General features: G+C 45.7%; 1 protein-coding gene across 5 annotated transcripts; it reads left to right on the top strand.

Annotated features, from left to right (window-relative positions):
* Window positions 1-1,885: 1,885 nt before the first annotated feature.
* Tex35 (testis expressed 35) lies at window positions 1,886-11,879 on the top strand. Of its 5 annotated transcripts, none has more exons than XM_028757761.1 (9): window positions 1,886-1,907; window positions 2,677-2,727; window positions 3,341-3,409; window positions 5,552-5,608; window positions 6,212-6,271; window positions 10,517-10,581; window positions 10,773-10,956; window positions 11,286-11,329; window positions 11,622-11,879. In XM_028757761.1, exons 2-9 carry the CDS (start codon window positions 2,701-2,703, stop codon window positions 11,680-11,682), a joined length of 567 nt encoding a protein of 188 aa, XP_028613594.1. In that variant the 5' UTR covers window positions 1,886-1,907; window positions 2,677-2,700; the 3' UTR covers window positions 11,683-11,879. The 5 variants fall into 5 exon arrangements, with proteins under 5 accessions (XP_028613594.1, XP_028613584.1, XP_028613569.1 ...); XM_028757751.1 differs by having other exon boundaries at window positions 11,619-11,879; XM_028757736.1 differs by lacking the exon at window positions 1,886-1,907 and adding an exon at window positions 1,910-2,031.
* The last annotated feature ends 2,747 nt before the right edge of the window (window positions 11,880-14,626 follow it).

Raw genomic sequence — 14,626 nt, 5'->3', positions numbered from 1 at the left:
GTCCCACCCTAGTGGCCTCTAACTCTCTGGAACTGTAAGTCCAAATAAACTCTCCCATGTAGCTTTTGGTCATAGTGTTTTATCACAGCAACAGAAAAGTTAACAATAGGGAATTCCAGGTCAGCTTGGGCTACAAAGTGAGACTCAAAAAATAACAATAGACACGAGGAAGAGGGGAGTGGAGTGGGGAGGGGAAACTAGGTTACTTAGGTTCCCAAATTGATTCCCCAACTTTTCAAGAGCATACCAGTAACAACAATGATGGTGCCCCATGAGAAAGTAAAAAACACAGCAGTGTGTGTGTGTGTGTGTGTGTGTGTGTATGTGTGTGTGTATGTGTGTAGCTTGTTTTTTGCTCTATAAAGCAGGTTCCCACCCACTCAGAGTGATTGCCTTCTATCTACTTGTCTGATACACAGTCTGGTGTGCCCATGTGTGTATGCATGTTTGCCTAGAAGGTAGCTCATGTAACATCTGCCCTGCTGAGCAAAGGGATTGTTACTCACAGCTCTCTGAGGCTCTCAAGCCAATGGACAAGATGGTCATGACTACAGGCCTTCAAACAGTGCTCAGGTTCAGCTGAGCCATGGCTCCTTCATTTACATGTGGGGAAATGAGGCCTGGACGGACAGCTCAGCCCGCATCCCCTCCCCTGGCCTGGACCAGCATGAAGCATAACGGTTCTCCTTTGGTTGGAAGCAAGTGAGCTCCAAGGCTGTCAGTGGGGAGGGGCTTTGTTGGACATCACCACCTGAGGGGTGTATCTAACATGGCTGTAGTTGGCTCTGGAGGAAGCTGACCCTGGGAGGACCCAGCAGCTGCATGAATGCAGAAGAGTCAATGTGGTGAGTGGTATCTGGGGTGACGCATGATTCACACATATCCTGGGTTACTTCCTGTACTGGTGGGCTACCTGCCTTCAGAATGCTCAGCCCTAGCCATGGAGACAAGAGAGAAGGAGAACGTGGAATCCCAAGTGAGGAGGAGAGAAATCAGGTTCACCAACCCAGACTCTGAGTCATGTGAGGCCCCAGGAGATGCCATCTGCCTCCAATTCTCCATGTTCAACACAAATCACAGTTACCCTCTATGTTACACGTATACACACACACACACACACACACACACACACACACACACACACGTCTTCCTGTCTTAAGCTCTATTTAATATTTCTTGCTCTAACCCTCTTCCAACATGAAAAAAGAATCAAGAGAAGAGCTGGGGTAGAGGTGGATATCGGGATTATGGGAGTGAAGAGTGGGTGCCAAGGAGAAGCCAGCCATCTGCAACAACTTCTCCTGGTCATCGAGTGAGGCCTCCTACATTAGAAACCAAAATGTGACTTCACCCAAGGTGTGTGTCATAGTTAGGGTTCTACTGCTGTGAGCAGACACCATGACCAAGGCAACTCTTATAAGGACAACATTTAATTGGGGCTGGCTTACAGGTTCAGAAGTTCAGTCCATTAGCATCAAGGTGGGAACATGACAACATCTAGGCAGGCACGGTCCAGGAGGAGCTGAGAGTTCTACATCTTCATCTGAAGGCTGCTAACAGAATAGTGACTTCCAGGCAGGTAGGATGAGGGTCTTAAGCCTACGCCCACAGTGACACACCTACTCCAACAAGGCCACACCTCCTAATAGTGCCACACCCTGGGCCAAGCACATATACACCATCACACATCACAGTGTGTCCGTGCTTCCAAATGGTTGGCTGAGGTCCTCAGCATTCCCAGGCTTAAGGCCTTTTGGCTTTGGAACCTGGTAAGAGCCTTTTGTCTCAGGGGCAACAGCAGACAGACCCAAAGCTGGCAACACTCTAGGCCAGCATACGAGTGCAGGCATTGTGACCTCAGCTGTTCCGCATACAAAGAGGTGGTCAGCCTGTCCTTGCCTAAGCCTGTAAGTTACATAGGACGGTGTGGCCTAGTCCCAAGGGACTGTTGTGGGGAGGTTGGGAAGTTGAAGAACACCTCGCCCTTCCATCATGTCAGCCAAGAAGGCAGAACTGAAGAAAACTAACCTGGTAAAGGAAGAGTATTGCTGGGCACAGTGGGACCTCTGTGGGCTCCTGCTGAATGGAGGCAGGACAGAGAGGCCACTGGAAGCCATCCTGTGAGCCTTCCAACTTTCTTTCTTTATTAAGGGGACAAAGCAGCCTCTTTCCTGGAATAGGTGTGAAAGTGGTTCCTAGCTTTGGGGTGGGAAGGAAAGAGGCCCACACTACTCCCATGTAAGATCTACCAATCTTCATGACTGCTCATAGTCCAGGTCCCTGCCAAGGCCTGTGTCTAACTGGTGGATCTAAGACTCAAAATAACCTTGATAGATTAGGCCCACTTTATAGATGAGGAAATGGAGGCCCTGGCACTAAGTAAGATACTCACATTGGTCTTAAAAGAGGGGACAGCTGAGATTAGAACCCAGGTCAGTGTCTTGAAATAACCTTCTGGGGCTTTCCTAAAAGTTATCCAGAAGTACTTTCTCTATCTGCTGGATGGTTACACACATGCTCGTTAGAGACAGATGAGAAGACCAGGTTCAGTGGCCAGAAGCAGGCAGCATGCTGGGGCCATGTGAGCCTGTACTTAAATGCAGATCACAGAGTTGGTTACTGGGGATCTTCCCCCAATCCTGATACATGGCCAACTGTGGCCTCTTCTCTCTGCAGAAAAAGAACTACAAGGCCGTTTGGATGGAACTAAAGCCAGAGCTGACACAAGTAAGCTATTTTGAAGTTATTCTAGCAGCCAGGCCTGAGATCCATGGGGAGGTCACTGGAGACAGGGTCAGCTTCTATTCTTGGTGGCCAAAGCCTAGCCTACGTGTTGGGGTACATAAAAGAGTTAAGTTCCTTGTCTTCATAATTCTTCACCCCGGCAACCAATCAGATACACAAACAACCTAGAATGTCAGCTGTGTTGCCTTTGACACTGAGGATGAGTATTAGGAGACAGGGGTGGCTTGTTTCAGACACATTGGGAAAGGCCTCCCCTGAAGCAAGTACACAAGAACTAGATGCTGGCAAAGCAGAGTCTGAGAAAGAACCTTCTAGATGGAGGGAAACAGCAGCTGAGGTGGGAAGAGGCTTGGCTGTGTAGGGGAGCAGGAGGGCAGGAAATGTTGAGGGCCACTGAGCCGAGGGAGGAGTGGAGCACACTGAACCCACCGAGGACAGAAAAGGGTGGAGGGGACTTCTGCGCAGGCAGGGCCACCAGCTTTTCTGTGTGTCCTGTCTCCAGGGAGGCACAGGATTCAGAGTGATCTCGCTAGCCTCCATAATCCCGCCCACATTGCTGTTTCCAGGGCTTCTGTGTTTCTGTTTCGATCCACAGATATATGATTTCAAAGGATCTAAACAAGAAGGGCTATTCATCAAAAAAGGGATGACTCGGGAGCTGAAGGTCAGTGTTTGGGCCCACACGGCTTAGGGACAGATCAGCATGGTGAAGGGGTGACCAGCCAGCTAACTTCTGAGTGTTGGTACCTACTGGCTGGCACTTGCAGCCTGGAGACTTCACTCACTCCAGGTCTTATTTTTTTAAACCTGTTAGTCTGAAACTATCTGAATTACCCAGAGCTTGCAAAGAATGGCGTAATGGATTCTAGTACGCATTTCACCCAGCTCCTGCCAACACTGCCAGTTTATCGATCACTTTATTCTCTGTTTCTGTTTTCCTTTCTACGCACACATGTGTACACAGAAACATACATACAATACACACACAGTCCTCCATGCCTTTAACTGAACCAACCTGTGATTAAAAATATTTGGTAAAACATTACAGATATTTTTCCATCACGTTCTAAACAAGACAGTATAACAATCCTTTGCATAGCATTTACTTGCATTGTATATTTAAGGGATCCAGGGATGATTTCAATGTATGGGAAGGTATGGAGCGGATGCCAGCACTGGCAGATTTGGGTATCTGCAGGATTCCCCTCAGGTACTGAGGCACTGCTCTGGATACTTCAGGCCTCCCCTCTCTGGATAGTGGGCAGGTGTCTGACCGTATCTCTCTCTCTCTCCTGGGCTCTTCCCTTGGCCTTCATCACAGAAAGTCCTGAGGGAGAATTGGTTAATCCTCCATGGATACCCAGAATTAACGACATCATACATTTTCTGAACCATTTGAGAGTTAAGTTTACCTAAATTTTTAATGTATACTTTCTAAAGTCACGCATGTTCTCCAACTCATTTTTGTGTGTAATTATCCAAATTAAGTCATTAGCAAAGCCTTTATTTTGGTGTTACTAGCTGTCTCATTACTTTAACAACAAAATCAACTGGCCTGGGCGCTAATCCCTGTATTATCTCTAGCCTCTCTCTCTCTCTCTCTCTCTCTCTCTCTCTCTCTCTCTCTCTCTCTCTCTCGTGTGTGTGTGTGTGCGTGCACGCATGCATGTTTTGCCAGTGTAAAGTTGGAGTTTCAAGTAGTTATAAGCCTCCAGATGTTGGTGTTGGGAATGGAACGCAGGTCCTCTGATAGAGCAGCAATCCTTCTTAACTGCTAAGGCATCTCCAGCCCCATTGTGTCTCTTTAGTATGAATTACCCTTTCAGTGATTATCTTCCTGGAAACTGATAGTTTTGAAGATTTATTTTTACTGAGGGACCCTTTTTATTTGTTGTAAAACAAACAAACAAACAAAAAACAAAACAAAACAAAAAAAACCACTTTTATTCTCCAGATGTAATTGTCATCTCCAAGGCTTACTGCCTTAGTCTGCAAACCTATGCCTAGTCCTGGAAGCTTCTAGCCTCCATACAATTTTATCTAGGCTTAGAATGTTTTTAGCCTGTGAGACTTATGCTAAATAAGCTCATCCTTTTCTAGTTCCTTCTGAACTCTGGCTGGCTGGTTCAATTCAGCTGTTTTGGCTGAAACTCCTCTCCAAGCTGACTGATTCAATCTGGATTCTCTCTTCCAGCCTCTCCTGAATTGCTCTGCTTGGCCTCAAACTAACTCTAGCAATCTGCTCTAATCTTCTGGCTTCTTCTCATTCTCCAGCCCATTCTGTCTTTACTTGTGTCTAGCTTGTTCTCTCTCTGCACTGCTCTCTTAAGTGGCTTCCCTTTCCCCTCTCTTCTCATGAGAGTTTGGCATATCCTATTCTGTCAAATCTTTCTCTGATTCCTCACTTTGTCTGCCACTCAATTAGACATCACTGTGCCACCGTCTATAAACTAACTTTCCCTTCATTGTTTGGGATTAAAGGTGTGTACTAAGGGTGCATCTCTATTCCAGACAGAGCGATTAAAGGTGTGTGCTTAGGGCTGAACCACACCACAACTAGAAAACTGTATTTTCAGTAAATGTCACAGTCTCCAGTTTCACACTATGGTGATCAAATATCGTTTGACAACTTGTCTGCTATTTCTAGGTTTAGGCTGGGTTTTTTAGGCAAGCCTTCCAAAGCTATGCTCTTTTCAGTGTGTCTCCTCTGCAGGGCTTCCACAGTCCTTTCCTTTCCTCTATTTCATAGTGCTCCAAGGACCTGCCCTTGTCGACTTCACCGTGTGTCTCACATTTATTTCCCCAGAATGAACTGAGGGAGGTGAGAGAAGAACTCACAGAAAAAATGGAAGAGATAAAACAGGTAACAGGATAAGGCTTCAGCTAGAGAAGAGAAGCAGAGCTTTGAGGCAAATGGAATTACAGGACTTTTGTGGAAAAGCAGAAAACCTAACTTGAACCTGGCCCCCATAGTGTTTCAACCCTGATCAGAGTAGAACATTCTTACTTCTTCTGTTCCTGAGCCCACTTTTCAATTGATTAAGGACTCCTCCCTAGTGTGCAAAAGTTGGTAGTAATGTAACTGAGGCAGTAAGAGTGAAGAAAGGCTAACTAGGAATTTGGAGACAGTCACAGATTACCTATCTTCTTTATGCATCTTATTTCTATGATAGATCACCAATAACTTACTGAGGGAACAGGGCACAAGCAAGAAAGTGTTGATTCAAGCTGTGGTCTGAGCTCTACAGGGAAGCCCTGTCAAAGCTGACGATAGCAATGGCTTGGTGGCACCTGTACCCTTGACCCTTCATAGACTTCTCGGAAATAAAGTGGGTTATATAGCCTATTATCCATCTCTTCCCAATATCTAGCTGCTATCCTTTACTTAAAATGCCCAGAAGGTTCTCTGGCTGGCATCAATAACACACTTTGTGCCTTGTTAAAGCATGCTTTTCTTCCTCATTAGATAAAGGATCTAATGGACCAAGATTTTGATAAACTTCATGAGTTTGTAGAAATTATGAAGGTAAGCTTTCACTGTATGCCTTCCATGGGTTACCTGGGAAACGATGGAAGAGAAGCCAGCCCCCTGCCCTTGAGGTATCTGTAACCCGCTATATAGAATTGGATGCTAAGTTACAGGCTGTCTGTTAGAGATTCAGAAGTAGGAGTAATGAGTGAGTGTGGGGGTTAGGAGAGAAGTCCTTAGAGGAAATGTGAGCCTTAAGGCTTGATGATTATGTTGGGAGCTTAGGATGAACGTACCGAAGGCCCGGTGTGGTCCCCTTTGACTCAGAAAACAAGAAGGATAATTCGGACCACGGAGCAACGGTTTGCAAACGATAGTCTGTTTCAGAATAACATGAAACAAGAGCTCCAGGTGTGAACATTCATATAGGGCCTGAGTTCCCCCCAGTAGAAGCTTGAGAATCCCTGGTATAGATGTATGAACAGCCAAAGGGCAATGGCTCGAGTGTTTTCAAGTCTTCTAAGGGACACCAGGCTTAGCAGATAATTAAAATTCATGATAGTCCCACAGCCGTCAGATCAGGGTGGTCAGGGATAAGCAGAGAAATGAATGCGTGTCCATAATTCTAGGATGGCTTCTTTGACTCTTAGGACAGATATCCTAAGAATCCCCCAGGAGCATATTAAAAACATCCATACACCCAAACTCCATCCTGAACAAAAACATCTTCAAGGTGGAGTTGTTTAGGTACCACAGATGATTTAAAAATGTGTATGTGTGTATCTATATTTGTCTATGTATGTGTGTATGTAGAGGCACATATACACATTAAGATAGTCTTTGAAACACATGCTGGCCTCCAACTTTTGATTACTCCTTCCTTACCCCCCGAGTGCTGTATTGCAGGCTCACCTCCCACACTTGGCGGCTTCGCACAGGATCTGAATGTGTGCTCTCAGACGCAAACCAGGTCCTCCATTTTTAAAAACGAACACATCCATCAACCTGTACATTGACATGAGGTCAGAGAGTCCTGTCTTAACGCCTCACACCCCCTTAAACTCAGGATTCCTCATAACACACAGATCAGTATTTTTGAGGGTGAGGTCCCAGCAAGCAATAATTTAAATTTCTTCAAGGCCGAGAACCATATTTCCATAGGGTTTTTAATATGATAAAGGTGATCTTTTTGGTAGTACATGGGTTGGATCCTAGGGTCTCACAAAGCTAGGCAGTCACTGGACCACTGAGCTGGATTCAATTCTGTGATAAAGAGTGGTTCACAAATGTCAGAAGAAAAGGGATATGTAATGACATAAGAACATTGTTTGACTCTGTGAGAAAAAAACCAATCCACTAGCAATGTTAGCTGAACTGGCCTATAAAGTAAATTTAAAAAATAAAAACCAGTAAGGTTTATAAATCTAATGGATGAAATGTCAAAATATTGATATATTTGCCTATATAAACATTTTTTAAAGAATTAAGGATGGGAAAAAAGCCATATACAGAATTCAAAAACAGTTTGAGGAAATAGATTTCCATAAATGTGGTAAGGGATAAATGTTTTTTAACCTATAAAATATAGATCTCATATAAAACAATGGGAAATAAATGAGAAAATGGGCTTGGACAGACAAGCTAGTGAAAACAGAACAAAGGCACAAAGCACACAGGCAGCTCTGCCCCCACACTATGAGGTCTATGCCACTAAATATCAGGTAGCTAGGGCTGGAGGGATGGCTGAGGGCTCAAGCCACTGCTCTTGCATGACGTCTCAGTTTGGTTCCCAGCACCCACACTGGGTGTCTCACAACTACCCATAACTCCAGCACCAGGGGGATCTGATGTGTCCACCCTTGGGAAGCCCCTGGACAATACACATCCCCCACCGAACACACAACAGCTAAAAAACCTAAGTAATGTAACCATCATACTGAAATAAGCACTGTGGATTTATGACAATAAACTATTGATAAGAATATTAATCTATTGAAAAATGGAATATTAAAAATAGGCACCACTGATGAAATTCTGTTTCTCAGTATTTACACCATGAGACTATTTAAAACTGTCAGCATAAGTATGTTCAATTCAGAATTATTGATAATAGCAAACAGGTGCAACCACAATTTCCAGCAATAGAGGAGTAGTTGAATTATGGTTTATCCATACATTACTATTAGGATCTATTAAAGGCAAAGCTTATAAAGAATGCTTGTCATGAAATATGAGTAAGATTAATAGGCTAATCTCAACTAGGTAAAAATGTAAGTAAATATATAGGAAAAAGATTGGGAAGAAATAAAACAAAAACAAAAACAAAAACAAAAACAAAAACAAAACAAAGGTCTTGAGGGGCAGGCTAGAAGGTTCATTTTTTAAAAAATATTCTCCTGTTTTATCTTGTGTTTTTGCAAAGGGCATGTGCTATTTCTATATTAACATGCAAACACCATAAACATTTTATCAGTAGCCACTCTGGGTATGGAAAGGCACAAAGAAAGCTATTTCAGGCAGGAGACAGCTTGGGCACAGCAGGGGGATGGCTGTGTTTCCCAGTCCATGGGGAGACCAGCCACGGGTAGGGTCATCTGGGGGGAAACGAAAAATAAAACTGCATAGCCACACAGTGAACAATGACGGGCTTTTAGAAACAGCTGACACAGTGAGACTCATCTCAGGAGATTCCTAAAGAACGGACGGACGGGGAGCAGCTGCTGGCAAGGTGGCCTGGGAGGTACGCGCAGATGGGGAAGGTCTGAGACCTCCCCCAGCTGTGATACAGGGGGCACGGAAAGGGGGCCCAGGGAAGAGGGGAGAAGTCAAAGGAGACATGGTGGTTCTTGGTGACAGATTCGGGATAGTGACGTCTTGCGTGTCCATGGTGACACCAGGGTTTCCACCAGGATGGACAGAGGCTGTGGAGAAAAGGACAATTAGAGCGAGGATGTGGGCTGATTTAGAAGAGGAGGAGAGATTGGGTGAGACTAGGAGTAAAGGGCGCCAGGGTGTGCTCAGCCTGAGGGACGTGTCTGACCGGAAGGAGATTTTTGATGCTATTCCCACGTATGTTAAGGTTTACAAATACTCACAGAGCTGTCCTCCTCAGGACACCTCCCCCCTCCCGCGGTGCGAGTGCTTGTCAGCTTTCTACATCAGATCAAACGGGCTCAGAGTCTTTTTACGTTAGAATCGCTTTCACTTGAAGGAAATTATTGTTTATTCATATTTTATGACAACCAGTGCACACCCAGTTCTGTTCACAGTGAATCCTGTCAGTTACAGCTTCTACACCCTAGGGTTTCTTCGTGTCTGTTATTATTTTCCGTAGGTTATTTTTACTTTCTTAGTTCTCGGTGAATAATAAATGAGCTGTCTTCTTTTAACTACTGTCTTCTATTTCATTTTTATGGTTTATTTTTATTATTTTAAATTAGTGTGTGAACGTGTGAATCTGTGTGTGTGTGTGATGTGTGTGATGTGTGTGTGATGTGTGTGATGTGTGTGTGATGTGTGTATATGTGATGTGTATGTATGTGTGTTTGTGTATGTGATGTGTGTGATGTGTGTGATGTGTGTGTGATGTGTGTATATGTGATGTGTGTGTGATGTGTGTGTGTGATGTGTGTTTGTGTATGTGATGTGTGTCATGTGTGTGATGTGTGTGAGATGTGTGTGTGTGTGAGATGTGTGTGATGTGTGTGTGATGTGTGTGTGATGTGTGGTGTGTGTGTGTGTTGGTGGAGAGGGGCAAAAGCACAAGGTGGCCGGAAGCGTTGGATCCCCTGGATGGAGAGTCACAGGCAGTGTGTGAGCTTCCTGACGTGCATGCTGGGAGCTAGGTCTTCTGCACGAGTGACCCCTTGGCCACTGAGGAGCCTTCTCAGCTGTAGCTTGGCTTTGCTTGTTTTATTTTTTGGTCTTTTTACTACAGCAGTGTTGTTTACAAAGGGTGTGTGTGTGTGTCGAACACTGAAGTCAACGAGTCCTTGAGGTCACAACGTACTTTCTTAGCTGCACTGTCTCAGAGGCATCAACTCAAAGCCTCATACCTGGGGTCAGGCAGAACATCCTCTGGCCTCTGGCTGGCCTAGAGGCCATGGTCAGGCTGGTATGCCTCTGCCTGTGGTCTCATCATGGAATTGGGTGGAAGGTGACTGTCAGGGGCATGTTCCATTCACCCCCTCAGCCAAGTCTAGAGAGGATTCCTACAAAGTGTGAGGCAGAAGTGGCTCGGAGGGAGGAGGGGTCTCTGAGCTCTCCAGGAGAGGGGTTCCAGCCTTGGGTTCTCTCTTGAAGGAGATGCAGCAGGATATGGATGCAAGGATGGATGTTCTAATTAATATTCAGAAGAACAACAAGCTGTAAGTGTCCTCCTCATCCCTAAAGACTCCTCCCTTCACTTGGCTCAGTGCACAGGGGTCTCAGAGAGTGCCCTCCTCAAGGAACTATCTCGACTCTACCATGACAATGGCTAGAAGTCAAGATCTTCCATGCACATGTGTACTGGTAGAAACAGTCTCCCCAAATCTCTGCCCCCCTCCCGACCCACCAGTCCCTCTCCAAACAAACCAAAGGAGCAGCAGAAAATGGAGCAGATAGGAAAGATGGACAAAGGCTCCCAGGTCACGATCATGGAAGAACCCGATGGAGTACCTTTGGCTGGTGACAAGATGGTGGTGCCACCAAAAACAACAACTAATCTACTGGAGCCCCTCCATTCATGCCAGAGTTGCTGCGTAAGTGAATTCCTGCCCACCCACCCTCAGTACGGGCTCTGGAGCCCTGGGGTGCTCCTGTTCTGACTTCCCAAGAATTCTTGTCTCACCCTATTGCCGGCCCTTGGATGCATCCCTTAGTCTAGAACCCTTCTGCAGTTGCCTTGCTCTCTAGGCCGTGGTGAGTCATAAGCCACAGTTGTGCAGTCAACTCTTGGAAGTGCCTGCTCCCGAGTTCTGCTCAGTTACTCTGTCGTTTCCTGTAGCAAAGCCTGATGAGGTGCCCAGCAGGCTGGCCAACTCGAACCAAGAAAAAATGATCTTTCTTGTGCCGTTTCTGTCCTCTGCAGGAGAAATGTTTGTTGTGTGCCCTAAAGACCAACTGCAATTGGGGGTAGGTAGATCCATACAAGAAGTGCCTTCTCTCAGTTGGGTGTCTTGTTATCCCAAAGGGAGTAGGCTTCAACTTCCTTTTGCAGCAAACCCCATCTGTGGTTGTACAGGGAATAGGGACTGTAAGTGGATTCTGCCACCCAGCACAACCATAGAGGATGTGACACCAGGAAAGAGGATTTGGGTGGCCAAGGTTAAGGTTGCTGTCCACAAGCTTACTTGGTGGGGAGGGTATACCTTTAACAGCAGCCTCAGCCCGGCCCCAGGTCCCCCACATTTCTTCTACACAGCAGGAGACCTTCACACCATGCCTGGGCGCCTTTTTCACACTTGTCGTCTGGAGCTGCTTTCTGATTTATCTGTATTTCAAGTTTGACGAGATGGAGTATGTGCTTCCGACGTAGCAGAACCATGGAGCCCCCAACAGCTCTGGTTCATCACCTCCTGACTCCCATGAGCTGCACAGCAGGGTCTTCTGCCCTCTTAAACACCCTCCAACCCCCACCCCTGCCCAGGCTTCCACCTGGAGATTAAAGAATTTTGTTTAAAGCAAAAAGACTGTCACCATTATGAGTACCGGCCCAACATTTAGGTGCCTGGAGCATTACTTTGTTTTTGTTTTTGTTTTTTTTTGTTCTAAATCAGCATATTTCAAACCCCAAATCCTCTTCCTCTCTCTGTTGGCTAGTCGAACATTCTGAGTGATCTGAGGCTTGGCTCTCCCCATTCCACTGAGCCCTAAAGAGTTCCAGGTCATAGCCCCAAGGAACCCCCAAAATATAAAGCATCAGCCTGTATAGACTCAAAACACCCACCTGCTGCTCTACCTACTGATCCCCCACAACCTCAGCTCCTTCAATGTTTCTGGATGTCATGGCTAATAAAGGCAACCTCTGAGCCTCAGGTCTGACGGGACTGTGTTGCTCCCCTCTGAGGTGTTATCACTGAGCAATTTGGTGATCTTCTTGGGTTCTGGTGAGGTTCGCCTACTTTCCCCCATGACGGTTTTTAGTTCTTCCCTCCCTCCCTATACTCCAAAAAAGCAATGTCCTTTCAAAGACCTTTACAAATTGGAGATGAGCTGGGTATGGTGGTGCTTTCTGGGATGACGTGGGAGACAGAAGTAGGTGATTTTTATGAGTTCAAGGCCAGCTTGATCTACAGAGTGATTTCTAGGCCAGCCAGAGCTACACGATGAGGCCCTGCCTTAAACAAACAAACAAACAAACAAGCTATGCCCACCTCAAGTCCCTAAGTAAGAAAAGATAAAACCGATTGCTAGCCTGGAATGAGAAAATGGTAATTTAGTGCTTATCCCATGGTGAGTCTTACTCTCTGGCTTTGGTTTGACAGGCCTCTGTATCCACTGCACACCAGCCCTTCCATCTTTTTACTTTGCTGAATGCTTCCCCTTGTAGACAGCTTGTTAATCAGCCAGCTTTGTAATGACAACAGAGTAACACAAACACATTCAGTGCCTTGGATGCACATTTTGGAAACAAAAGCCAAAGCACAACGTGGGCCTCATTATTCCAAAGAGTTTGTAGTGTGAAAGGAGCTATGGTAAACACATGCCACATGCTATACATTGTACAGTATCCATAAGAAAGCACGGAAACCAAACAAACCGGAGGCAAACCAGAGACGGCAGAGCCCGCCTTGTCCCGCCTTGTCCCGCCTTGTCCTGCTCTTCCCCATTAAAGTCACCACAACTGGAATGACTTACAGCAACAAACAAGAAATGAGTGTCACTGAGACTTTCCTTTACTGCTGGAAGGAAACTTTGGGGGAGAACCCGCCCTTATCTTTCCTAGACTTAACACCTGCCTCCCATCCTCAAAGCCAGCTATAGCTGGTAGGATCTGTCTCAAGTTGTCTGAGCTAACACATCTCACCTCCCTTTGGGTTTCTCTTAAAGACCCTCATGATCACATTGAGCCCACCCAGATAGATCACCCAGAGCGTTCTCATTGTACTCAGCGTTTAGCAATCTCAGTTCCTCACTGCTACCTAATGGAACAGAAGGCTAGAACTTGTGTGGTTTTGGAGAGCACGCTGCCTATCATTGTGACATCTCAGGCCCTAACCCCTGCAAAACGACCAAATCCACAACACTGTGAAATGGTGCGCTGTTCTTTAGGGTAGTGGTTTTAAAAGAGGCCCACATTTTCCATTGCTACTCTTTCACTAAAGGAATCTAACTGTCCCCCTTCCTCAGTGGGCTAGGGGTAGTCACTAATCAATAGGACGAGGCAGAGATATTGCAGGTTACTTTGGAGACCGAGTGGTTTCCTTCCTTTTGTCTAGCTACCCTCAGAATTCAGTTGCCATGCTTTGAGGACACTGAAGCTGTCCTATGGCAAGGGACTGAAGCCCTCTGACAAAAGGCCCCTATCAGACGATACGAGAAGCAGGTCTAGAACTGGGAACGTAGCTCAGTTGACTGTTTTACCATGCAGAAAGGGCTCAGGTCCACCATACAGCATAAAGCTAGCCCCATGCACCCTTGAGAATCTCTCCAACTCTTTTATAAGGGCTTCAATAGCCCATTCACAAGGGCTCTGTCTTACAGAAATTGTTTTAGACAATTCATTGCCTATTAGACAGTTATTGGAGAGCTAATCACCTCTGAAGGCATTGCCTGCACATTCCAGGGGCAGGTAAACATCTAAATTACAACATCTCTCTACTTCTGCACTGTGGACAACCTCTAAGATCTAGCCCATGACTTGTCACTGTTTTCTATGGACCTGCTTATCTTCCTTCTTGGGATACTGAAGGCTGAAACTGTTTTTCTCAACCCCAAGGCCCCAGAACGAACACACCGCTCCCTGAATGAATATGTAGTATTTGCTCAGCATCAGTCTTCCGAAGGTCAGAAGTTAGAATTCAGATTAACACTGAAAGAAATCAGACTGGTTCTAGTCTAAGGCCTATATTAATTAATGGCAGAAAAAGAAAACTGGCCTGGAACAAAAGAGAAAGACCCCATGACCCTACAACACAACCCCCAAGTCATGTTCTTCATTTATAAAAACAAAAAAACAAAAAAACCTTTCCCCCCTGAATCAAGTGTCTATAATCACAATTGGATTCGTTAGGAAATGTAAGCCCTCAGCTTACTAATGTTCATCTGCTAGCTTACTCATCCTGGGATGGTTGCAGTAGGAATATAAAATTGTCTGAGTGGAGCCAACGTTTACTAGAAAGAAGAATGAACTTGAAGCCATGATCTCAAGTCACAGTCTCTGGCAGGTGACCCTAATCCTCAGGATTCAAGCCCTGACCTGTCCCCGAG

Source organism: Grammomys surdaster, unplaced genomic scaffold (assembly GCF_004785775.1).
Source record: "Grammomys surdaster isolate TR1022 unplaced genomic scaffold, NIH_TR_1.0 130, whole genome shotgun sequence".
In the NCBI taxonomy this organism is placed as follows: domain Eukaryota; kingdom Metazoa; phylum Chordata; class Mammalia; order Rodentia; family Muridae; genus Grammomys; species Grammomys surdaster.
Note: the sequence above shows the minus strand (reverse complement) of the source record. Positions and strands in the feature narration are given on the sequence as shown.

Coding starts and splice junctions, on each gene's coding strand:
- Tex35 (XM_028757727.1), top strand. CDS start 1,993: ATGTCAGCCAAGAAGGCAGAACTGAAGAAAACTAACCTG. Junction 5,609..6,211: donor AAATGGAAGAGATAAAACAG/GTAACAGGATAA, acceptor CTTCCTCATTAG/ATAAAGGATCTAATGGACCA. Junction 10,582..10,772: donor ATTCAGAAGAACAACAAGCT/GTAAGTGTCCTC, acceptor CCGACCCACCAG/TCCCTCTCCAAACAAACCAA.